Source organism: Stegostoma tigrinum, chromosome 3, assembly GCF_030684315.1.
Source record: "Stegostoma tigrinum isolate sSteTig4 chromosome 3, sSteTig4.hap1, whole genome shotgun sequence".
Lineage (NCBI taxonomy): Eukaryota > Metazoa > Chordata > Chondrichthyes > Orectolobiformes > Stegostomatidae > Stegostoma > Stegostoma tigrinum.
In genome coordinates, this window is record NC_081356.1 from 98,220,713 (window position 1) to 98,247,279 (window position 26,567).

Consider the following 26,567-nt stretch of genomic DNA (forward strand, 5'->3'; position numbering starts at 1 on the left):
ACAGGTTGGACTGGTTTTGGGATGCAGTGGGTGGGGGGGAAGAGCTGGGCTGGTTGTGTGGTGCAGTGGGGGGAGGGGATGAACTGGGCTGGTTTAGGGATGCAGTGGGGGAAGGGGAGATTTTGAAACTGGTGAAGTCCACATTGATACCATATGGCTGCAGGGTTCCCAGGCGGAATATGAGTTGCTGTTCCTGCAACCTTCGGGTGGCATCATTGTGGCAGTGCAGGAGGCCCATGATGGACATGTCATCAAGAGAATGGGAGGGGGAGTGGAAATGGTTTGCGACTGGGAGGTGCAGTTGTTTGTTGCGAACTGAGCGGAGGTGTTCTGCAAAGCGGTCCCCAAGCCTCCGCTTGGTTTCCCCAATGTAGAGAAAGCCGCACCGGGTACAGTGGATGCAGTATACCACATTGGCAGATGTGCAGGTGAACCTCTGCTTAATGTGGAATGTCATCTTGGGGCCTGGGATGGGGGTGAGGGAGGAGGTGTGGGGACAAGTGTAGCATTTCCTGCGGTTGCAGGGGAAGGTGCCGGGTGTGGTGGGGTTGGAGGGCAGTGTGGAGCGAACAAGGGAGTCACGGAGAGAGTGGTCTCTCCGGAAAGCAGACAGGGGTGGGGATGGAAAAATGTCTTGGGTGGTGGGGTCGGATTGTAAATGGCGGAAGTGTCGGAGGATAATGCGTTGTATCCGGAGGTTGGTAGGGTGGTGTGTGAGAACGAGGGGGATCCTCTTGGGGCAGTTGTGGCGGGGGCGGGGTGTGAGGGATGTGTCGCGGGAAATGCGGGAGACGCGGTCAAGGGCGTTCTCAATCACCGTGGGGGGGAAGTTGCGGTCCTTAAAGAACTTGGACATCTGGGATGTGCGGGAGTGGAATGTCTTATCATGGGAGCAGATGCGGCGGAGGCGGAGGAATTGGGAATAAGACATTCCACTCCCGCACATCCCAGATGTCCAAGTTCTTTAAGGACCGCAACTTCCCCCCCACGGTGATTGAGAACGCTCTTGACCGCGTCTCCCGCAATTCCCGCGACACATCCCTCACACCCCGCCCCCGCCACAACCGCCCCAAGAGGATCCCCCTCGTTCTCACACACCACCCTACCAACCTCCGGATACAACGCATTATCCTCCGACACTTCCGCCATTTACAATCCGACCCCACCACCCAAGACATTTTTCCATCCCCACCCCTGTCTGCTTTCCGGAGAGACCACTCTCTCCGTGACTCCCTTGTTCGCTCCACACTGCCCTCCAACCCCACCACACCCGGCACCTTCCCCTGCAACCGCAGGAAATGCTACACTTGTCCCCACACCTCCTCCCTCACCCCCATCCCAGGCCCCAAGATGACATTCCACATTAAGCAGAGGTTCACCTGCACATCTGCCAATGTGGTATACTGCATCCACTGTACCCGGTGCGGCTTTCTCTACATTGGGGAAACCAAGCGGAGGCTTGGGGACCGCTTTGCAGAACACCTCCGCTCAGTTCGCAACAAACAACTGCACCTCCCAGTCGCAAACCATTTCCACTCCCCCTCCCATTCTCTTGATGACATGTCCATCATGGGCCTCCTGCACTGCCACAATGATGCCACCCGAAGGTTGCAGGAACAGCAACTCATATTCCGCCTGGGAACCCTGCAGCCATATGGTATCAATGTGGACTTCACCAGTTTCAAAATCTCCCCTTCCCCCACTGCATCCCTAAACCAGCCCAGTTCATCCCCTCCCCCCACTGCACCACACAACCAGCCCAGCTCTTCCCCCCCACCCACTGCATCCCAAAACCAGTCCAACCTGTCTCTGCCTCCCTAACCGGTTCTTCCTCTCACCCATCCCCTTCCTCCCACCCCAAGCCGCACCCCCAGCTACCTACTAACCTCATCCCACCTCCTTGACCTGTCCGTCTTCCCTGGACTGACCTATCCCCTCCCTACCTCCCCACCTACACCCTCTCCACCTATCTTCTTTACTCTCCATCTTCGGTCCGCCTCCCCCTCTCTCCCTATTTATTCCAGTTCCCTCCCCCCATCCCCCTCTCTGATGAAGGGTCTAGGCCCGAAACGTCAGCTTTTGTGCTCCTGAGATGCTGCTTGGCCTGCTGTGTTCATCCAGCCTCACATTTTATTATCTTGCCATTTGTATCAAACAGCATTGGAGGCACATGTCTCACAGGGCTCTCTATATATAGGTGGAGGTGCTGCTACTTGATTTACCAGTTCTAGCACAGGCTTTGTTTTACAAATAAAGCCATCAAGAGGTTATAGCCACAGATTGGAACCTGATTTATAGCCTAATTAGTTGTCTTTTGTATGCCTCGTTAAATCATGCATGCACAAGGAAGTATAGAAATATTAGATGTCTATGAATTGAAAACAGAGGGCATTGCAATTAAGATTTTCATGTGGCCTTTAAGGAAGCAGTCTATTAATTTTTCCATAAGAAACTATTGAACTTTACTGGATGCTCAATCTAACTCGCCACTAGTGGTATTACAAAGCTCTTAAGTTGTAGTGGAAAATAAACATATTGTAACCTACTGAACAAAATATTTAGAATAATGTTGCAATGAATAAAATGCATTTTATAACACAATAAATTGTCATAAATTTATCTTTCTTAGAACAGGAAGACAAAAGTACTGAAATGAAAAGTGCACTGCAAATCCATGTAAACTTGAATCTGGCGTAACAGTAATTGAGGTTTGGTCAAAGATGGCACACAATCAAGGCCATGCCTCTATCAGAAAGTTTCAGGATCCACCTGATAGTTAAGTATCACGTTCTCGATCTTGTGTTGCATTCCCGGCCAACACCTCTAGCTTTCCCACTTCCCTAACCAACCCTTTTGTTTAACCATTAATAATGCCAATTCTCCCCCTCAGCCCATCGCTGACCATAATCTGCCCAAAGAACCCAGACCGATGGTGCTTTGTAAAGATCCGCACTCCCCCACTCAATCTCCTGCAGTACTCTGTGCTCTCTTTCGCTACATCACATTCCACCCTCTTATTTGGAGTACCCCCATCACTTCAATATTCCATCAGTATCACTGTGTAATGCATCCCATTCCTAGACTTGAGTTTCCCATTTTCCACTACATTGCACAGAATTTCGCTGATAACCTAAATAAAAATAAAAAGAACTGCAGATGCTGTAAATCAGGAACAAAAACAGAAGTTGCTGGAAAACCTCAGCAGATCTGGAAGCTTCTGTGAAGAGAAAAATCAAAGTTAACATGTCGTGTTCGGTGACCCTTCCTCTGAACCGTTTTGAGGGTCACCAGACTCGAAACGTTAACTCTGTTTGTTCCTTCACAGATGCTGCCAGACCTGCTGAGCTTTTCCAGCAGCTTCTGTTTTTATTTGCTGATAACCCGTTTGACATTTACTTCCTAAAGTGCCAGGATGGACCATGGCCCATCCCCACAACTGACCTGTGAGGGGAGCCCTGACTGAACACATACCCAGCTCCCTTTCTGTTTCTCGACAGCTTCTAGGCTGACCTATTGTGTTCCCCCGACTTGTTGGACTTGATCTAAGAACTGATCATGACCAAATTCCTGAAGTGCAAAGACACGGACCCTGGACCCTGGTCGCAATCAATGCCCAACACATTGGCTGAGCCCTTGGACTGAGATTGGACTGAGATTGGACAATGCCCTTGACTGATTGCTTGACAACACCTGACTGACCATAGTTCCTTTTCACTTTACTTTGGACTGGTACCCTCTAACACTCAGACCAAAATGGCCACAAATATGCTGAATGTAAAGTATCAATAACAGTTTGGTGCCATACTTTAATGTCACTGTTCCATGTCAACAGCCATAAAAAACTGTCTGTGCTTAAAACCAAGTCAAACAGAGATGTTGTGACCCTGTACAGTCTCAACAAAATAGCTATACGCTAAAACTGCAAGGGAAGTCTGTACAAAATGGAATCTGTACAGATGGGAAAGTCTCCATATGAATTGTGCTGGGGGCACTGTTCTTGCCAAGAGCAAAATTAGGGGTGTAAAGAGAATATTAAACTGAAGAGTGAATGTAAGGGATTGAATTTAGGAAGATGTGGTAAATTAAACAGTCGAATCAAGGCCAAAGAAAAATATATTTACGCATGAAATAAGACAGAATGTAACAGGGAAAGAGAGTGAATCAGCCAACTGATAAAATAGGAGTTTACAAAAAAGAAGAGTAAAAGGATAAAACTAAAGGCTCTGTTTCTGAATGCATATAGCATTTGAAATAAAGCATTAACTAAGAGCGCAAATAAAATGAGTAAGTACAATCTGGTAAGCATTACAGAGGCATGTTTGCAGGATGACATAGATTCGGATTTGAATCTTGAAGATACATGACATTTAAGAATGACAGCAAAGTAGAAAAATGTGAAAGAGTGGCTCCGCTAGTTAATTATAGTATTAATACATTAGAAAGGGATGAAAGCAAAGTTCAGGAAACCAAGACGTGGAAACAGTTTGGATGGAAATGAGAAATGATAAAGGCAAGAAGTCACTTGTGAAAGTGTGCACAGGCCCCTTAACGACAGCTGCACGATAGAATGGGATATAAAGGAACAAATGAGAGTTCGTCAGAAAGGCAGAGTGATAATCATGGGAGATTTTAGTTTTTATATTAACTGGAAAAGTCAAATGACAAAAGTAGCCTAGATGAGGAGTTCAAGGAAGATCTTAATGATAGTTTCTGAGAACTGCAAGTTCTGGACCTGAACAAAGTGCAAACTATACTAGATCCGGTATTGTGCAATGAGATCACATGAGGGCATGTAAGCACAGCTCAATAAAGTGAACTGGCAAATTAGCTTAAAGGATAGGTCAATAGATATGCAGTGGCAGACGTTCAATACATTTCATACTTACTTTCATAACTTTATACATATAATTTCAGAAAATATAGAATAGATTTAATTCCAACAAGTAAGAAAAATTCCAATTCCAAAATTTCATGGAGTGGACATACCATTCACCAAAATGTAAAAGAGCTAAATAACAATCTTGTTGTAAAAGAACGATTAGGAATAAATGACTAAACACAGAGAACAGGAGCAGAAGTGGGCCATTTGACCCCTTGAGTCTGTTCCATCATTCATTATGATCGTGACTGATCATCAAGCTCAATTCTCTAATCCTGCCCTTCTCCACATCCCTTGATTCCTTTAGCTACAAGAGCTATATTTACCTCCTCCTCGAAAACACAACGTTTTGGCCTCAACAACTTTCTGTGGTAGTGAATTCCATAGGCTTACCACACTGGTGAAGAAATTTCTACTTATCTCAATCTTATGAAGGTCAACAGACATTTTGCCTTCTTTACTGCCTGTCTCTCCTGCATGCTTACTTTCAGTGAATGGTACATGAGGACACCCCGGTCTCCTTGAACATCCTCCTCTCTCAATTTACAGCCATCCAAATAATAATCTGACTTTCTATTTTTGCTACCAAAATAGATAACCTCACATTTATCCACATGATACTGCATCTGCCATGCATCTGCCTACTTACTCAGCCTGTTCAAATTACACTACAACACCTCTGCATCCTCCTCACAGCTCAGCCTTCCGTTCAGCTTTGTCTTACCTGAAAATTTGAAACATGACTATAATATGATAGAATTTTACATAATGTTTATAAAGTGAGGTTGCTCATTCTGAGCTGGATTGCAAAAAATCAATTCTAAGGTATGACTGTATGTAGGCAATGGGTAGTCTCTAAAGAGCTTGTATGTGATTTAAAGCAACTATGAGTTCCTTCAAGATGCAAAACTCAACAAAGGTCAGTCAACACAGTTCTGAGGAAGGGTCACCGGACCCAAAACATTAATTCTGTTTTTCCCTTCACAGATGCTGCCAGACCTGCTAAGCTTTTCTAGCAACTTTGTTTTTGGTCCTGATTTACAGCATCCATAGTACTTTTGGCTTTAAAAGGTCAGTCAACAATGGCTAACAAAGAATATTCGGGATTGTAGAAGATTAAAAGAAAACGCCAATAAAATTATCCGAAATTGCAACAATTCTGGTGATTGGGAAATTATAGAATGCACCAAAGAAAAAAACTACAAAACTGATGAGGAAAGAGAAATAGATTATGAATGCAATCCAGCAAGGAATGTAAAAGTGAAGTGGAAAGCTTCTATAGTTAACGTAAAAAGGAAATGTTTGATTAAAACAAATGAGTCCATTACAGGCAGCATGAGGAGAATTTACAATGGGGATTAGAGAAATGGCAGTCAAGCTAAATGATTACTTTGTGTCTGTTTTTGCTGAGGAAGATACCAGAAATCTCCTAGAACTGGAGACGTAAGTATCCAGAGAGAATATAGAGTCAAAGGAAATCAGCATTTGTAAGAAGACTGTACTGAAGCAATTAATGGGGCTAAAAGTTGATAAATCCCCTGGAGCTGAAGGTCTACATCCCAGACTGTTGAAGGAAGTGGCTATATAAATAGTCAATGCATTGATTATCTTTCAAAATTCTACAGATTTTTCAGTGATTACTGTGGACTGGAAAATAGCAAAGCCAGGTAGCTACTTAAAAAGGGAACACGAGAAAACAAGGAACTACAGTCCTGTTAATCTTACATCAGCAGGAGGGAAAATGCCAGAATCTATTATAAAGGATGAGATAATTAGACACCTTGCTGATAAGAGCTGATTGAACTTATTCAGCATGGTTTTGCAAAAGGGACATTGTGTTTGTCACACTTGTTAGAGCCTTTCGAAGATGCTACAAACAAAATTGATTTTGGAGAGTCAATGGACGTAGAAAAATTAAGACTTTTGGAAGGTTCTGATAAAGTCCCCCAGAGAAGACTGATTAGGAAAATCTAAAAAATGTGGGACATGAGTAAATGCACTAGCATGGTTTAATGATTGACTAAGAGTTATGAGGAATATGTAAACAAGCTTCAGTAGGATTTTGAGGGGCTTAGTGAATGGCCATGAACATGGCAGACGGAATACAACGTGGAAAGCCATGGGGCTTTCCAGTTTGGTAGGAGAAACTGATGTGCAGTGTATTCCTTAAATGAAGAGGTTGAAAAGGCAGATGTATAAGGGGATCGAAGGGTGTCCTTATCTCTAAGTCACTGAAGGCCAATACGCAGGTGCAACAAATATACTGCAATAGATGTAGGTGCAGGAGTAAAGGAACTTGGTTAGGCTGTATCTCCCATGCAGTTTTGATATCCTTTCCCCGGGGGTGGTGAGACTGACCTATTAAGAGACAGTGGGAAAACTGAGCCTAAATTGTCTAAAGTTTTGAAGACTTAAAGGTGATCTCATTGAAACTTACAATCAAACAATAGGTAGGGTAGAGATACCAAAGTGTGAAGCTGGATGAGCACAGCAGGTCAAGCAGCATCTTAGGAGCACAAAAGCTGACGTTTCAGTCCTATGCCCTTCATCAGAAAAAGATAGGGGAGATGCAAGTTGGTTGGGGAATCTAAAATCATGGGGCATAGGTTAAAATAAGAGGGGTGCCACTTAGGACAGAGTTGAGGAAAATTTATTTTTACTCAGTGGAGTGTGAACATTTCGAATTCACTTCCACAGTGGGCTGGGGAGACTCATTCTTTGAGTATGCTTAAGTCAGACATTGATTGATTTGTGAATACCAATGCCACACAGGATTATGGGATGGGTGAGTGAAATTGTTTGCACAGCAATGATCAGGTGGAATAGTGGGGCAGGCCTGATGAGCTGAATAGCCTCCTTCTGTTCCTAAGTTAAATAAAAACATTGAAGGTCATTTCAAAACTAAGAAAGAAAGCTTTATTTGCACAAAAACAAATGGCAGGGGAGCTGTGAGATGACCGACTTCATTTTGGGGTCTTAAAATCACACTGCCTAGTCAGATAGTTCTGAAGGAGGGTCATACTGGATTTGAAACAATAACTCTTTCTCTCTCCACAGGTTTTGCCAGGCCTGCTGAGACTCATCAGCACTCTCTGTTCTTAATAACAACTTCGCAGCATCAGCATTATTTAGCTTTTGATTGAGATACTTGACACTTTGATTTGAATCCTCCAAAACTCACTTGACTTGGGGACAGTCACATTAAGATGAAAACAGACAATGCAATTCTTTTATTTAGAAAGGGATTTAAACAGACCAGGCTAGTTCGCGTAACATCTATCAAAGAAGTGCCTATTTCCACCAATAATTCCACCAGGGAAAATATTAGAAGCCTTGTTTCAGAAGTTTTAACAGGGCACTTGGTTAAGTTCAGAGTTATCAGGCAGATACAACATGGTTCTGGAAAAGAGATATCATGGTTGACCAATCTATTGAGTTATTCAAGGAAGGGCCATGGATAAAGGGGATCCGTGGATACATTGTACTTAGCCTTCCAGAAAAATCTGATGCAAAGCCATACCAAATAATGTTAGGAAAGTTAAGTTCTTGGTGTAAACAGCAGCATACTGGCACGGATAGAGCATTGGCTGGATAACAGGAGAGGTAAATGGACCTTCATCAGTTTGGTAAGATGCAATGCTTGCTGTGCCACAGGTTTCAGTGCTGGAACTGTGTACCATTTATACAAATGAATTAAATAAAGGAACTGAACTGCTGATGACAGAAGGGTACGTAGAAAAGTATGTTGATAAAGTGGGACGGCAAAGCTGTGTCAAATGCAATATAATGTGGGAATATGTCAATTTGTCCAATTTCAAAAGAAGAATAAAGAAGCACATTATTTAATTAGTGAAGGAGGCTGCTGTCTGAACTGAAGAGGGATGTGGGTCTTAGGGTGCATGAATTGCACAAATTTAGTATGCATGTTACCATTTATCACAAGGGGAACTGAAGACAGAAGTAGGGAGGTTATGCTTCAATTATAGATGGCACTGGTGAGACTACATCTGAATTACTGTTAAAAGTATCTGTCATCTTACTGAAGGACAAGTATAAATGTGTTTGAGGCAATTCAGAGAAAGTTTACTAAATGAATTCCTGGAATGGGCAGGTAGTCATATGAGGAAAGGTTGGACAGTCAATTCAATGCTTCAAACTACTTTTTCATCTTGTTAAAAAGATTGAGATCGTCACAGAGCTAAAAACCTAAAATTCCTCCACTTTAGGACCCAATTTCTCAAATAATAATATATTATGAACTATTGTAATGAGGAGATTGCACTTTATAAACAAGGATTAATTTGACCACAATTGCAATTGCTTTATTGGGCAACATTTTGTATCTATGGTAAAATTAAGGCTTCATGCTAAGCATAACTAGATCAACTCCATGAAACCTCATACATTCAGCAGGGAGCTGACATGCTCAGCTTCAGTCACCTGTACAGAGGGAAAAAAGAACTACAATTCTCCAGTCAGTATTCATTTATTGGCTGTTGCTTAGATGCACTACTTGTTAAAATGAATTTAAGATTCATGAAGTGGTCACTGGCTGATAAATTAGTCCCTGAGCCTCTGATGAGTTATTCATGAACAGATAAATCCATTTTATTTGAAAATGCAATGAAGCAAATAAATTTGCAGTGCTCTGACAAAATGCTTCAACAAAAAGAAAACAACCAATGAAGACAAGTGTTAAGCTAATTTGTCTAAAACACAGGCTTACCAGGAATTTAAATTTTTCAACTTGGAGTATGTTCCTGGCTTTTTCATTAAATACTGGCTCTGCATCGCATCCCAGAACACTCTAAGGAACTCTTCCTTCAAAACAAAACCCATTCTTTTCAAAATGCCCACTTAGCTGCCTAGAGAAAACAGTCGCTGGCCCTGAGATATGGTATAAGATCCATGTGCTGTTTGCGCAGAGACTTTAAATTGACAATTGATTATTGTTAGCCCAAGTATTCAACTTAACTGGGAAGAGCAAATGTTGGCCCAGATTTTCTGCTTGCCAGTGTTATTTTGGTGTTGCTGGTAATTGTGAATGGGGACCCATTGGGATACCCGCTTCCATTCACCATGAAGTCAGAAGTGGGAATGTTCACTGGTAACTGTAGCACCATTTGTGACTCCTCAGATACTGAAGCAGTCCATGTCTAAATGCAACAAGACCTGCACAATAACTAGACCTTGTCTGACAAGTGACAAATAAAATGCCCACCAAGCAATGACCAATCCTGAAAACAAAGAATCTAACCATTGTTCCTTGGCATTCAATGTGATCACTTTCACTGAATTCTCCACTATCAAAATCATGGGGTTTAACATTGATCAGAAACTGAACTGGCCTAATCATGCAAGTATTATGGCTACAACAGCAGGTCAGGGGCCAAGAATCTTGCAGTGAGTATATCACTTCATGGCTTCCCAAAGTCTGTCCACCATCTTTCAAGGCACACTAGAAGTATGATGGAATACTCTCCCATTCACCTGGTTGGGTGCAGCTTCAACGTTATGCAAGAAGCTTGATGCTGTCCAGGACAAAGCAGCAGTACCACATCCATTAACATTCAGTCTCTTCTGATGCTCAACAGCAACCATGTGTACTATCTACAAGATGCACCATAAAAATTCACCAGAGACCTCAGACAGCACCTTTCAAGCCCACAATCACTACCATTTAGAAGGACAAGGGCAGCATATAGAAGGGAACACAATCACCAGCAAGTTCTCCTCAAAACCACTTACCATCCTGACTTTGAAATGTATCACTGTTCCTTCAGTGTCATTGAGTCAAAATACTGGAATTTCGTCTTTAGTGCCAGTGTAAGTATACCTATGCTAAATGGATTGAGCAGTTCAAGAAGGCAGCTCCCCACCACCTTCTCAAGGGCAAGTAGGGACTGGTACTAAATTCTGGCCCAGCTGCAATGCCCATTTCCAGTGATAGAACAAAAAAAAGGAAATAGCAGAAGATTTGAACAAATAATTTTAATTGGCCTCACAGGACAAAACACTAATACAATTTCAAAAGTACTAAGTAATCATGGCTTTAAAAAAAAACGGAAGAAATAAATGCAATAACTGATAGGTCCAGCAAAGATTCACTGGGTTGATTTCAGATATGGAAGAACTCTCTTGTGTGGACACGTTGAGTAGATTGAGGCTGCAGTGGCTTCATTTCAGAAGAATGAGAAGCGACCTTATCAAAACTTATAAGATTCCTAGCATGCCTGACAGTATTAATACCGAGAGGCCATTTTTCCCTTGGGATGAGACCGAGATGACAGGACATAATCTGATTGCAAGGGATTGCCCATTTAAGACAGAATTTCTTCCTCCAGAGGGTAATGGGTCTGTGGAATTCTTTACAGAGGGACCAAGGGTGGGTTATTAAGTATATTCACTGCTAGGAAAGATAGATTTAGAATCAGTAAGGAAATCAAGGGTTATGAGGAACAGGCAGGAGAGTGATGTGGGGGACAGTCAGTTATAATCTCACTGATGGATAAAATGACTAACTTGTACACCTATGACTTACGGAAGGAGAAAAGACCACAGGAGCATCAGCTTTGATGGTTAAAAATTCAGTGATTAGTCAATTAGATGATCAGACCATGGTCAAGGGGTCTTCTGTTTGCCCTCACTGGGGTAGCATGGTGGCTCAGTGATTAGCAATGCTGCTTCACAGCGCCAGGGGCCCAAGATTTGATTCCAGCCTTGTGTGATTGAATAAAGTTTGCACATTCTCCCGGTGTCTGTTTGGGTTTCCTCCCATTGTCCAAAGATGTGCAGGTTAGATGGATTGGTCATGCTAAATTGTTCAATGCTGTGCAAGCTAGTTGGGTTAGTCATGGTAAATGTGGGGTTACAGGTACAGGATTAGTGGGATGGGATGCTCTTTGGAGGGTCAGTGTGAATTCGATAGGCCGAATGGTCTCGATCTGCACTATAGAGGTTGAATAATTCCATTCAGCCTTAATTGCATGCCTTTCGTGAAATCGAACTACATCCTGGGATACTGCAGCCATTTTAGTAGAATGACAAATACCTACTTCTTGAGGCATGCTCATTCCTCTCAATGCATCACTAGTCAAATATCACAACGCAGCCAGAGAAACATTTTAAAGAATCCTGAAAACCAACTTGAAACCTACCTTTGATGTCAGCCACTGTGAAGAGAGTACACTGGATTGCCTGATAACAATCCTTACTTCAGCAAGCTGCAGCTGGCTTTGCAGCAAGTTGGAAAATGAAGTCTACAGATGAGTAGCTATATTAGTGACATAATAACAAAATAAAATGAAGTCTTTTTAGCACAATAATTGTTAATTCAGATTTCATAGTGTCCAGAAAACCTATTGAATTCCTTGTGTAATTTTTTAACTTGCATTTACAGCCAAATAGATTCATGTTCAAGATAGTGAGAAAGCCAAACAGTTGTCGGAAATGTGAAAGGCAGAAAATACTGCAAAAGCTCAGCCGGGCAGGCAACATCTGTGCAGTGAGTAACAGTTAATTTCTCCAGTTAGTCGTCATCTATCAAACTTTCCTTGTCTCATCCATTCAAAAATTCAAGCATTTCCGTTTTTACTATAAGACAGCCTGAAGGAGTTTCACATATGTAGGCAATATAACTAATGCTAATTCACAGTAAATGTTTCAAAAACTGTGAGTGAATGGTACCATACATTAAAGAAAAACAGAAAAATCAGAAAAACCTAGTCAGTCAGGAAGCATCCGTGTAGGTACAGCATTAATGTTCCAGCTTGCTGACCTTTCAGAATGACTGAAGGAAGATAGAAAAGTTAACATGCTGCATTGTGCATCAGAGAAACAGCGCTATGCCTCCACCATGGCGTAACATATGAAATAATACTCACTGTTTATCCTTTACAACGAATGATCAAAGGAAAAATACGGTAATTTAACATTAGTCACACAATCATGACACTGAATCTGCAGTTTTATTTTATCAGCGGCTTGTTTCTTGTGCCTCACGGACAAATAGTCAAGTTAAACGATGAAAACAGCATGATTAGTGTAAATCAGGATAATGTGATGTTTTGGTGAAATAAGCAGGCAGTTCTCTATCAGGACTCGCAGTGGCTGACTGCTGAACTCGCGTGAGTGCTGTCATAAAGTTGAATAATGTACAATTAAGATCCTGGGAGTGTCAGAATGATCGACTTGAATTCTCCATCAGAGGTGTTGTGCTGCTGGGGTGTGGTCAGCATGAAGTTAGAATGGGACTTCCATTCTATTCTATTCAACCAATTTTTCATGGTGTGGACTGACTATTTATTCAACTTAAGTTGGCACCACTGTTTCCAGAAAGCAACACCGCAATTAAGGATTAAAAGTTTCTGATTTTTTTTCAAATTGCTCTAAAGACTTCCAAGAACTAACTAGCCAGAAAGAGGAAGTCGTTGATTTGAGAGAGAAGGCAATCCATTATTGCACCCCTTTTCTTTGAAAGGGTTACAGTTGTTAAAAGCAAGCCAACAGTTGTGGTCCCAGAGCATAACACCACCCCTGTCCTGCTGGTGGCAGTGTTAGGAGGGAAGGAAGCGACACTAGAATCTCGCTGCAATGTCATGTACATTCACTGACTGCCACATAAAGGAAGGAAATCCACTTCGCCAGTGGCAAAAGCAATGAATGCTTATAGATTCCCCTGACCAATCTTCAATTCCTCTGTCTTCATTTGAACTGGACACCAGAGGAAAGCCCAGCCCTGCACTAAATTATAAAATTGGAGATGCGGATTTTTCAATTCTGTGAAGTGTCTTATTTTGTTTCTTATGAGTCAAATTGCTCACTAGCTTGAGCTGACCTTTGTGTAAGACTTTAGAAACTAAGATTTCTCTCCAGAGTTTTAATATTTATTACCATTAGCCATAAGCTGTTTATGTCTTATGTCTTGTGTACTTGAATTTTTTTCCTGTTTTTAAGAGGTTTATGGAGCTGCTTCTCATGCCTAAAAAATACTCCCCAGAAATATACCAATCTCCTGAGCATCAGGAAGGACCAGGGAACGGGCATATGCAATCAAATGCAGAAGCTTTCTGAAGAAAGCTTAAAGTTGACTTCATATCTATGTGTATAAAAGTCACGGGTATTGCCTCTGACATTCTGTCTTCCTCTGTGACATCACTTCAGCTCAGTCAGAATAACAGGGTATAAACCATCATAGGTATGACCATGAACTCAAAATGATCACCTCCTTCCTCAATGATATCTCCTTGATAAGGATACAAGATTATATGGGAAAAACTGTCGAGAAGCTGTTTGTGTCTGACTTCTGTGTGGTAGAGTTTGCGTCAACTTCAGCCACTTCAATGCTTTCACTATTCTGGCTTCAGTTCATTTAATCAACTCTAAATTGGTAAATTTATGGAAATCCAAAATTTAGTTTTAGAACTTCAGTCAAACCCAATCACAAAATCTGAATGTCAGTGAAGCAGGCCACTTTTGATCATGTGGTCAGAAAACTAACAAATAAAAGTACAACTGGAATTTGATATATAGACAGTGGCCGGAAAGATTGATGGTTCAGATGATAAATTGGGAATGGTATGCAAAGACAGCCTGCAATATGGAACTCGTTTACCAGGCCAAAGTGCCATTAACCTTCACAGATTCTTCCTGTAAAATCTGACTCGTAATTTGATATTTTTAATTCATCGTGGGACGAGGGTGTCACTGGCTCAGCCTGTATTTATTGTCCATCCTTAATTGCCCAGAGGACAGTTATGAGTTAATTGCATTGCTGTGAGTCTGGAGTCACATGTAGGCCAAACAAGAATGGCAGTTTCCTTCCCTAAAGGACATTAGTGAACCAGATGGGTTTTTCTGACAAACGGCAATGGATTCATGATCATTAGATTGTTAATTCCAGATATTTATTAAATTCAAATTCCATCATCTGCCACGGTGGGGTTTAAATCCAGGCCCCAAGGACATTAGATGTAAATATGTGAATCAATTCACACAGAAGAAAGGGCTAAAATACGTTTCATTCATGCAACATACTCCAACTTAGCGATCTGAATTCTTGATGTTTTGAACAATAAGTTAAATTAGGACATATTAAAAAGTCATTTTGCTTAAGCAATGGAAAAAAAATCGGTCAGCTTTTCTGACGTCAATGCCACGGGTGACACAATAAGCAGACATTCAGACTTTGAGATTACATGCCACTGGACCGATGCGCTTTCTCCAATTATCACAATTTATTCAAGCCTGATTCTGTTGCTGCTTCCCTGCCTGACCATACACCTTCCCTTTCCAATACCATCTGTGTTTAATTTTAATCCATCCCTTCATCAAAGGTTCTCCATAAACCAACTCTTTGCCCAAAAATTTGGTCACTCCTCTCATAGTTCAGCATTTCTTTTTCTCTTACCTCTTTTTGAAGCACCTAAAGATATTTTCTCTGTATCGAATGTGCCATACAAGAAAGTTACGGCAAAAAGAAAATACAGAAAAAGTGGAGAAAGAAAGCAAGGCAGGCAGAATATACATATTTAAATGCAGTTTTTGGATTCAAAGCCTTAGGATGATTCAAAGCACTTCATGGCCAATGAAAAATTCTTTTAAAATGCAGTTATCGTTGTCTTGGAGGCATACCATCTCACTGAAAATTACCGCATGAGTACCAAGTATTAGCAGTATCGAAGGCAACAAGGGAAAGTTGGAATGAGATGGCAGGCTAAAGATTATGCATCAAATATTTTTATTTTACAGCCTCCATGAAATATATATTACTTTTTAGAAATTCTTTAACTCTTCCAAAATGAGAAGCTAAGTAAACTATCTCATTCACTGCTTTCTCTGCTATCAGCACTTTGTATTATCATCTTCCTGCTGGTTTATAGGGGTCAAGAGGTTCATTTCCCCTCATTAAGGTGCTAGACTGAGCTTATCACAACTAAATGTGGATTGGTGTCCAAATTTACAGCAAACAAAGTAAGGCTGTTGCTAATGGAAAGTGCATCCTTCCAGGCTGGGTGGTAATTGAAGGTACTTAACATAAATGATGGCATAAAGAATCTTAATGGCCAACAAGCAGGAAATCACTCCTTATTTTCTAAATATGAAACCGATGGATGAACTTTCTCTGTAAAAGGTCATACTGGGAAAGATGATTAATAATAGTACGTCTAATTAAACAAGAAGTTATTTATCAAATATTTCCAAAACAGCAAACACAAAGCTTTTCAGATTATATACAAGCAGCTCAGCTGGCGTTGCATTTAGAATCTGTTGGAAAAAAATTACAAAAAGCGCCTTTTTTGCTTGGTGCAAACTGTATTTCTATTCTCTTGTACTGGGATTTCCTCTTTGTAGATAATAGGCACCACACAGTGTGGAACAGAGGCATTTGCAGCAGGAGGATTCAAATCTGTATGTGAATTAAACTATACATTCTACAAAAAAGGAAAAGTCAGTCAAGGTTGCTCCTCCTAATTCTCATCATTCCCTCCTGTTAAAAAAAATTTTTTAGATCAGATTCCCTACAGTGTGGAAACAGGCCGTTCAGCCCCACAAGTCCACACTGCCCCTTGGCGCATCCCACCCAGACCCATACCCCTATAACCCACACACCCCTGAACACTACAGACAATTTAGCATGGCCGATCTACCTAATCTGCACATCTTTGGACTGTGGGAGGAAACTGGAGCACCTGGAGGAAACCCACACAGACACAGGGAGAATGTGCAAACAGACAGTTACCCAAGGCTGAAATTGAACCTGGGTCCCTGGCGTTGTGAGGCTGCAGTGCTAACCACTGAGCCACCATGCCACCCAACGTATGTATAAATGCACAGAACAAGAAAGGACTGGATTCAGCCGCAGTGTTTTCTCTCTTTTTGCACGATCACATCACCTAATGATATTTGCCATCACAAATGACACTTTCAAATTGCTACAAAAGCTGCACACAGTAAGTCAGCTGCGGCCTAATGTTACGTACCACCCCATTGCAACCTCTTTTCTTTTGTATTTAATGCTTTGACTAATAATAGCAATTTCCCAATTTGCCTTCTTAGCCAACTTATCCAGCTGCCCTAATGCCATCAAAGATCTATGTACATGTGCAGTCTGGTACCCCGATCCTTAGTATTCTCTTTCCTTGTTTAGAACATTGAACATTACAGCACAGTACAGGCCCTTCAGCCCTTGGTGTTGCGACGACCTGTGAAACCAATCTGAAGCCCATCTAACCTACACTATTCCATTATCATCCATATGTTTATCCAATGACCATTTAAATGCCCTTAAAGTTGGCAAGTCTACTACTGTTGCAGGCAGGGCATTCCACGCCCTTACTACTCAAATGGAGAGAATCATGGGTTTGTTTGTTGAAAAAGACACATGGGTTGAAAAAGGAAGTTTTTGGAGGTGACGGTGACAGCAGTTTTGAATAAAACAAGCACCCCAATAGAGGGACCCATTTGCAACACATTAGTAATTTTCTGCCTCGTCAGAGTGAAGTAACACTGCTTATATAATTTTTATACCCTTGACAGCAGTGAGGTTTTAGCAACAATGGTTAGTCAGTTTCCCGGCAGATGTTGTAAGGAAAAAAATGAAGGAGCATCCAAGTCTCTCCAAGTCTTGTTACCTCTGGTAGACACTCAAAGCCAAGCCAAAAGAATACTGACTTGACAAGTCCTCAGTCTGCCTTTTCTCTTTACAGATGCTCACTAGCCTGCTTCTACTTTTTATTTATCATTTTCTTTTTATTCCTCTTCCATGAGAAATTGTTTGCTTAAAATGTGTTACTTAACACTTCAGAATTAAACTCCACTGGCCACTGTTCTGCCCACCTGACAAGCTTGTTATATTGTCCTGTAGTCAAAAGTTTTTTAGATTAGATTCCCTACTGTGTGGAAACAGGCCCTTCGGGCCAACAAGTCCACACCACCCCTTGAAGCATCCCACTCAGACCCATCCCCCATAACCCACACTACCCTGAATACTACGGGCAATTTAGCATGGGCAATCCACCTAACCTGCACACCTTTGGACCGTGGGATGAAACCAGAGCACCTGGGGGAAACCCACGCAGACATGGGGAGAATGTGCAAACTCCACACAGACAGTCGCCCGATACGGGAATCGAACCTGGGTCCCTGGCGCTGTGAGGCTGCAGTGCTAACCACTGAACCACCGTGCCGCCTTCTTCCTCAGTATTTACCACACCACTATTTTTTGTGAACTTACTGATAAAACCTACAACATTCGTATCGCAATCGTTAATGCACATCACAAACAGCACGGCAACCAGCACCAGCACAGTGCAGTGTAGTATGCCACTGGGCATGGGTTTTCTTTTCACAAAGTCAACATTCAATCTGTGCTTCCTGACACTAATCCAAACAGCCAAATTGCCCAGGATGCCAAGGGCTTTTACTTTCATGACATGTCTCCATGTGATGCTGGTGAAAAGCCTTAGTGGAGTCCATGTAGACAACATCAACTTTGCTACCATCATCCACACACAAGGTCACATGTTCAACATGATTGGCTAAGTACATTTAAACAAAAGGAAATGCTGATTTTTCTGTTTAAATAGAGACAAAACTTGTCTTTTTTAAAAAAATACTTCATAGGATGTGAGCGTTGCTATTAAGTTCAGCTTTTGTTAGTTCTCTATAATTACACTTGAGAAGATGGTGAGCCACATTCTTGAATTACGGTAATCAACATAGTGTCTGTACACTCATAACCGAGAACCAAGGATAAGTCAGTGGAATAAGTGGGTCTTTTATGGCTGTCAGGATGTCACTAGTCGCATGCCACAGGGGTCAGTAGAAGGGTTTCAGCTCTTTACAATTTGTATGAATGATCTGGATGAAGGTAATGAGCTGTGGTAGTTAAATTTGCTGATGAAATAAATATAGATAGGAAAGTGAGTTGTGATTACATCATAAGGAGCCTATGAAAGGGTACTGATAGGTTAGGTGAATGGGCAAAGATCTGGCTAATGGAAAAAGGGGAAAAAGTGCAAAATTGTCCATTTTGGCAGAAAGAATAAAAAAGAAACGTCATCTAAAATGGTGAGAGATTGTAGAACACTGATAGGCAGAGAGATTGGGTGCCCTCATCCATGAATCACAGGTCAGTATGCTAATATAACAAGTAATCAGGAAAGAAACGCGAAAGGGGTCAAAAAAGATATACAAGTATGTTGCCAGTGTTGGAGACTTTGAGCTATAGGGAGAGACTGAATATGCTGGAGCATAGAGACTGAGGGGTGACCTCATAGTAGTTCAAAAAATCATGAGGGGCATGGATAGGGTGAATAGTCAAGGTCTTTTCCAGAGGGTTGTCCAAACGAGAGGGCATAGGTTTAAGGTGCAAGGGGAAAGATTTAAAAGGGACCTAAGGGCCAACTTTTTCAGGTAGAGGGTGATGGGTGTGTGAAATGAGCTGCCAGAGGAAGTGGTGGTGGCTGGTACAATTGCAACATTTAAAAGGCATCTGGATGCGTATATGAATAGGGAGCGTTTAGAGGGACATGGGCCAAATGCTGGCAAATGGGGCTGGATTGATTTAGGATATCTAGTCGGCATGATGAGTTGGACTGAAGGATCTGTTTCAGTGCTGCACATCTCTATGACTCCACAATGACATGACAATGAATCATGAGTGAGTTGACACATCCGGTAACTGCAATTAAAATTAAAAAGATATGCAATAAATACACTAATCAAACTCAAAGAGGACAAAGTCTTCTATCCATCAACATCAACCTGACAATCATTCACATAAGGTAGATAAACTACGCCATCAATTCTTAAAATTGAAAGTTAATGGCATATACCATCGCCAGTTCCTAATATGACTTGTTTGATCAACTAACACACATCAAAGCGTTATCACACAACGTTTCATGTCATATCTTGTCCAAAGATATGAACAGATTCTGGTCATAACCACTTAATGACATAAAACAACAGATTTCATCCAAGTATTTGATAAGAATTCAGGTAAAAGATAAAAGGCATTATGACATATATTTAATCATTTTCGAGAAAAAAGGGTTCAGAACCAGTGAACTGGTGGATGGCTATATTCAAGATGGAGGACATAACAAATCCAGGGAATTGCACATCAGTAATGCTGACATTAGAAAGACCCTGCAATCCCACCTAATACAGGACATTGAAGCATATCTAGAAATGAGAAATATAACAATGAATAATCAGCATCGATGCCAGAAGGAAAAAATTTGTTTGAAAACTTAACATAAAATTTGAGGAGATAACAAGAAAAAGTAGAAAACAGAAATGCAGTGGATATAATTTATCAGGATTTTGATAGAGCCTACAATAACATATTTCCTAATAGATTAATAAATAAGGGTACAGAAGGTGGGACAAGTGGCATAATGGATTCCTAGTTTACTTCGAATCAGAACTAGAAAGCACTAGTAACAGGTAGTTATTCAAAATGATAGGACAATGTGCGACGGTGGAATCATTAGCAGGACCACAGCTGTTCACAATGAGCATTAAATGATTTGAAATTTGGATTCAGTAACAACTTCTAAATTTGTGAACAGTACCAAAATAGAAAGGACAATCAATACTGAAGAGAATGGCAGCAAGTTACAGAAGGATATCAATAAACTTCAAAAATGAGCAAACAATTGCCATTGGAGTTTTGTATTAATAAATGTGTGACAGTTTATTTTCTTAGGATGAATAGTGAGGTTTATTATTACTTGGAGGGTAAGTCTACATGAGGTCGAAAAACACATGAATCTTGAAATACACCAATCATTACAAGTTCAAACCAAGCGCTAGAAAGGCAAAGCTGAAAATTAGGAAGTCATTCTAAACTTGTACTGAACCTTAGTTAGACCACACATAGTGTGTTGCATGCAGTTCTGGATGCCATATTACAAAAAGAATATATTGAGGGAATTGAGAGGGTGCAGAAAAAATTTACAAGATTGAATCCAGGAACATATGTGAATCTGTTTCAATAAACAATTGTCCAGTTGGATTCATTTTCCCTTTAAAAAATTGGGGTGACTTAATAGAAGTCTTTAAAGTTATGTAAAATTTGAATGAGTGAAGATAGAGTGTGTGTTTCCTCTTGCGGGCAAGAGGAGGTCCAGAGGCCATCAAGGTAAGGTAGTTGCTAAAATTCAATGGAGAAGATACTTGTTTGACTAAAGAGTTATGTGAATGTGAAACTTGTTATCATGGGGAGTGGATGAAACTAATAATTTTGATACATTTAAGGAGAAGCTGGACAAGAAATTGAAGGAGAAAGGAATAGGTGATTATAATCATAGACTTAAATGAAAAAAATAATGCTTGGAGGCACAAGTGAAGCATAAATAATGCATGGACTTACTTTATTGAATAATCCATTCCTGTATTGTGTGACCTACATCATTCCGTGCACAGATTTATATAAATTACAGCTTTTCAAACTGCAGTAATAGGAGATTTCAGTGAACCCACAGAGAGTAAATTGCTATCAGCAAGTCAGATTTTATTCTGTGGTTGTTCAACTACTAAAATGCTCAGCTGTTGCTTTGTATTGAGGGAAAATAATTTTAAAGGCAACTAACCCTAACTAACACAGAAAATAAACAGAAAGCTAAACTGAAAGGGAAACAGAACAAGTAAACAAAGAAAGGAAACTGATTCTTTCAGTTTACAAAGAAAGAAAAATAAACTTAAAGCCTCTGACAAACTGACCTGTTTAAATTACGTAAAAGGACACTGATCAGTCCAAGCTCAACAGGTCCAGCTGATGAATCCAAAGACGTAGTACAAGCAGACTGAAGAAGACTGAAGAACGCAGAGTCCAAATCCAGAAAGACAGAACATTTTGCAGCAACAGTATCTGTTACTCCAAGGTAACATTGATAAATCCACCCAATCCAGACTAAGGTGAGCAAGTTCTTCAAAAGTATGTGCAATCTACCGTGCAGATCTTGTTCATAGTACCTGGGTAGGTTATGACCTGCTGTCACCTGGAGGTGAGACGAGCTTCAAGGAGAAGAGGAGCAGAAATCCTTCAAGCGTAAAACGGAGTTTGCAACTGAGTATGATCACTAAAATCTGAGTGGACTGATGAACCAATTTGTTAGAGCTGTCTGAGCACTATCTGCCATTAAAGGTGCAAATCATAGTTTATACTCTGACCATAAATTGATGTTTAACTTTCATTAATTTTGGATGTTAGGATATAGGATAGATCATATTTAGCACTTACTTTGTTGAGTTTTAAATTGTAAAAGCTATTTTAATCTTGGAAGTTTCATTCTTTTAGTAAATGAAGTTGATAAAATTCAGAAACGTAGTTAGGAGAAAAGGTTGTGTGTTTCTGTTGAGATCATAATCACACTGACATTTTCTGTACTGTTTCTCTTTCAGTCAGTCACTGATAGTTTCTGGGATGTCTTGATATTTATCAATACTGTTCAGCTTTACACTATTGTTTTTAGGGTCTTTACAGACAATGTTCCAAAACTATTCATGTCAGTAATCGAATAATTATTCACACATTTGCTTAGGTTTAAAATTATGCATCTTAAATTTATGAATGGTTATTAATTCTAAAACCATCATTAGAAGAGTTTGAAGATAATAAAATGTGAGGCTGGATGAACACAGCAGGCCAAGCAGCATCTCAGGAGCACAAAAGCTGACGTTTCGGGCCTAGACCCTTCATCAGAGAGCTGCTTGGCCTGCTGTGTTCATCCAGCTTCACATTTTATTATCTTGGAATTCTCCAGCGTCTGCAGTTCCCATTATCTCTGATACTATTAGAAGAGTTTGAATTTGGTATAAATTAAAAATAGAGCTTTTCATACACATGCCCTTGAAAAAAAAATAATATTAAAGCAGCAGTTTTCAAATTGCACCAATTTTCTGGGAATGGCTTTTCCAAAGAATAAAAAAATCACAGCTACATCGAATGAAGAGAGTCTGCAGAAAATAATGCAAGAATTTAATGAAGTAAGTCTACCCAAATAAAGGTACATCAGAAAATGATTATTGGGTTATTTTCCAGAATCTCCCCTCTGTTCTAATTGACTAAATTTAACACTGATTACACACTTAACATTTACATTAAAAATGTTTGCGGTGAAATTATATTCACAAGCAAATTATTATTTTAAACCCAATTCATCTCATTATAGTCCATTCTTACTCACAAACTGTCTTCCCCTCTACCATTTCCTTACCATTTGCTGACGTGGAAGGTTGAGACCAGATTCTATTTTCAGAAGTATGGGCTTCGTATTCTTCAATAGTGCTACCATCAAAAATTTTCTCAGGTACTGACGCTTCTTGACTATTAGCAGCAACACTCCTAAAACAAAAATCACACAAATAATGCGTTGACTAACAATCTTCATTGTTGCTCTCGAAAGTTGTCATGCCCGAATGGAAGTGCTTTGTTGAACCTCATTACCAATGTATAATAAAGCCTAAAGCTATGGTAGACCAAAGCCTTTTTGAGCCATCAAGCTCAGTGGAAAATACCATGCTATTCTGTTTTTCTTTGCCTACATTTAGTAATTTTAACTTGCTAGAAGAAACCAGACCAATGTATACAAAAAGTGCTATTCCTGATCTGAGTCCTAATCCGAGGGCAGAATGTGTAATAACTTAACGTTGGAAACATCCACCGTAATGAAACCTCAGAAAGTGGCAGTCAAAGATATCAGGAAGAGACCCAAGTGTCTTCTTCCTGCTGGGTAATACTGTCAGTAAACACTGGCCATCTCCCAGCAAGTTTCATGAGGGGTATGGATGCCTTCCTTTATGTTTGCTCTATGTCAATCATGACAGGGTCCCCAGAAAGCATTGCCTAGGTAAGTGGCTATGATGCCGCTACAGGAGGGTGCACCGTGCAGGATTTATACAATTGTCCCAAGCTCAATTAAAAAGAAACTGACTTTGCGATCAAGAATACCTCAATGTGGAGATACCCTCGACTTCTCTCTGTAATGTATCGAGGTGGCCACCTCGATCAGCAGCATTACCCATACTACTGGTCCTCTGATCAGGTTAGCAGTTTTGGGAGGCAGGATGTCACCCTCGACTCAATGCTGTTCCAGTGGCAGCTTCCACAATGGTCACTGCTGGTAAAACATCACCCAGGTCCCGATGCAGTACATCCTGCTCTTTCAAGATACATTACTGCCCTAAACCCCAACTAGGTGATTGAAGTGAACTGGAAGTTACTTTAAGACAGAAAAGTTAAAGGACCAGGTGTAACAAGAGATTTAAATGTACTTTATACTGGATCGCAGTGATCAAACATTTTTAACAAAAAAATACAAATAATATATTAAAAATCATAATATCCTGCAATGTCCCTTAATGAAAACATATTTCCTAAAATAATCATATTTAATTATTTACAATTTATTCCCCTTATAGCTGTCAATTAGCTTTATACCTATAATTAAACAACATGTTATTGTTGAAGAGAATCAACTTATTTACAAAGACTGTCATGAATCATTCAAGGTTACCATACTGCAATCACGCTATTACAGTAATGAAAAAAGACAACTAAATATATTTTTATTGGGTGCAACAAGGTGTAGAGCTGGATGAACACAGCAGGCCAAGCAGCATCAGAGGAGCAGAAAAGCTGACGTTTCAGGTTTAGACCCTTCGTCTAGACCCGAAACGTCAGCTTTCCTGCTCCTGAGATGCTGCTTGGCCTGCTGTGTTCATCCAGCTCCACACCTCGTTATCTCAGATTCTCCAGCAGCCGCGGTCCCCACCATCTCTTTATTAGGTGTGCTGTTTTTCTGGAAATAATTTACAATTAAATAGAAGTCTGTACTGCTATGCAACTGTGTTACTCCACTAAATATGCAAAATGCATTCAATTATAGCGTACCTCAAGTGCTAACAAATACCTGCTCTGGCTGCTGAATTTCACTTGCTCATCAATGCACTTTAATTTTTCCTGTAAACTTCGAATTTTGGCCTTTTTCTCATTTAGCACCAGGATGAAACGTGAATAGAGGTCTTGCTCTAGCTCTTCTTTAGCCTTTACATATTTCTCCAATCTAAAGTGAACACATAACAAGAAATATGTTAAAAAATTGAAAAATAAATAATACTTCAGGGAACATCTTTGTTTTTAAAATACAAGTTTTTCTTGTCAGGAAGCCTGCACATAATGGTTTTAAAATTATTCATCTTTACATTACCATCAATGTGTGTTCACGTTCTGAAATGCAGTCAGTCATTACAGTCGCAAATATAAACGCGGCATGATTCTTACATTTTAGGACATCAGTAAATTAAATTCAAGGAATTCATACGACCTCCCCGACAGCAAGGTTGGGTGGCCTGGTTGCGAAGGATAAAGGGGACCCCACATTGATTTAATGGAAAGAAGGTGCAAAATGTTCCACCGATGAACAATGGCAAAGCTATCTGCGTTGACTCTAATCAGGCTGCAAGGATTATATTTTCACAAATGAGACAATCGAGGCAAGCAGCTGTTGATTAGAGTTTAGCATAAGAAACAAAGGGCTGGAAATGTGCAGAGGTGGACTTTGTCTTACCTGTAATATAAAGCAATTCAGAAAAACTTGTAGGCATCCATGTCAATTCAATGCCAACTCATACATTTCTGAAGAAGGGTCTAGGCCTGAAACGTCAGCTCTCCTGTTCCTATGATGCTGCTTGGCCTGCTGTGTTCATCCAGCTATACACCTTGTTATCTCATACCTCTACCTGTCCCCCATTATACACTGCATAGTAAGTCAATGCCGGTGATGCTCTGTCATACCACCATGGCCCCTCACATCTTTCATGATATTGAATGACAACTCATTCCCTCATGCAAATTCCATGGCTCCTCACACCATCTACTCCAACTCAATGCAAACTCATACCCACACCATGGACTCCATATTCCCCATGGCGTCTCATGACCCCATATCATCTCGTCCAGTATCTATGGACAAGCCTTAACGTCAGTGTGAAGTTGAAAAAAAAAACTTATAAAAATCTAAGAAGGTCCTTAGTCTACATACTAGATAGAGAAAAATCTCCCATTCACTAAGCCCAATTTTAACTTTTTAAATCTCAAGTAGTCAATATCTTATAAGAACAACTACTAATCATACCCCATGAAAAAAGCCACTAGCCTTTTAATAATCTTTGAACATAGCTGTGAATTCAGTACTCCTACTGAGATAATTGTTAAGTTTTGAAACTGAGCCAAGGTTGCATGATGACAATCATGCCTTCAACAAAATGCCAATGCCACATGAAATACCCAGCTGCCCGGTCAATCAAAGCAAACAGGAGACTTTTTTTTTTAAAAGACACAGCCAGTTTCTTTTCTTTATTTTAAAGATTGGCTTATTTTACAAAATTCAGATCATGACATTTAAATGGGCTTTATTACTTCACCAGCACTTGTATCTAGTCTATGAATCTTAGACTCCCACACTGCAGGCCAAAGCACTTGAACAACAGCCACAATGGAGTCTATGTGAACTCAACACCAAGTTCAAATGGCCTTGATGAGTTCAGTGTTCTCTTCTGTATGAATCTCATCATGCCCTCCTTTTTCCTACCAGCAACAACAGCATCCATCAGAAATGGGGCAGGATATGTGCAACTGAATTCCAGTCACCATCTGCAAAGACTTCCTGAAACTGTT

At 40.5% G+C, this 26,567-nt stretch overlaps 1 protein-coding gene across 2 annotated transcripts in view; it reads right to left on the reverse strand.

Moving 5' to 3' along the window:
* xrcc4 (X-ray repair complementing defective repair in Chinese hamster cells 4) overlaps nt 1-26,567 on the reverse strand; it is a 340,565-nt gene that overhangs the window by 165,873 nt on the left and 148,125 nt on the right. For both annotated transcript variants that reach the window (XM_048528164.2, XM_048528163.2), the window contains 2 exons: nt 24,802-24,954; nt 23,107-23,234 (listed from right to left, as the gene is read on the reverse strand). In XM_048528164.2, coding sequence (XP_048384121.2) covers nt 23,107-23,234; nt 24,802-24,954 — 281 coding nt within the window. The remainder of the gene's footprint in view (nt 1-23,106; nt 23,235-24,801; nt 24,955-26,567) is intronic.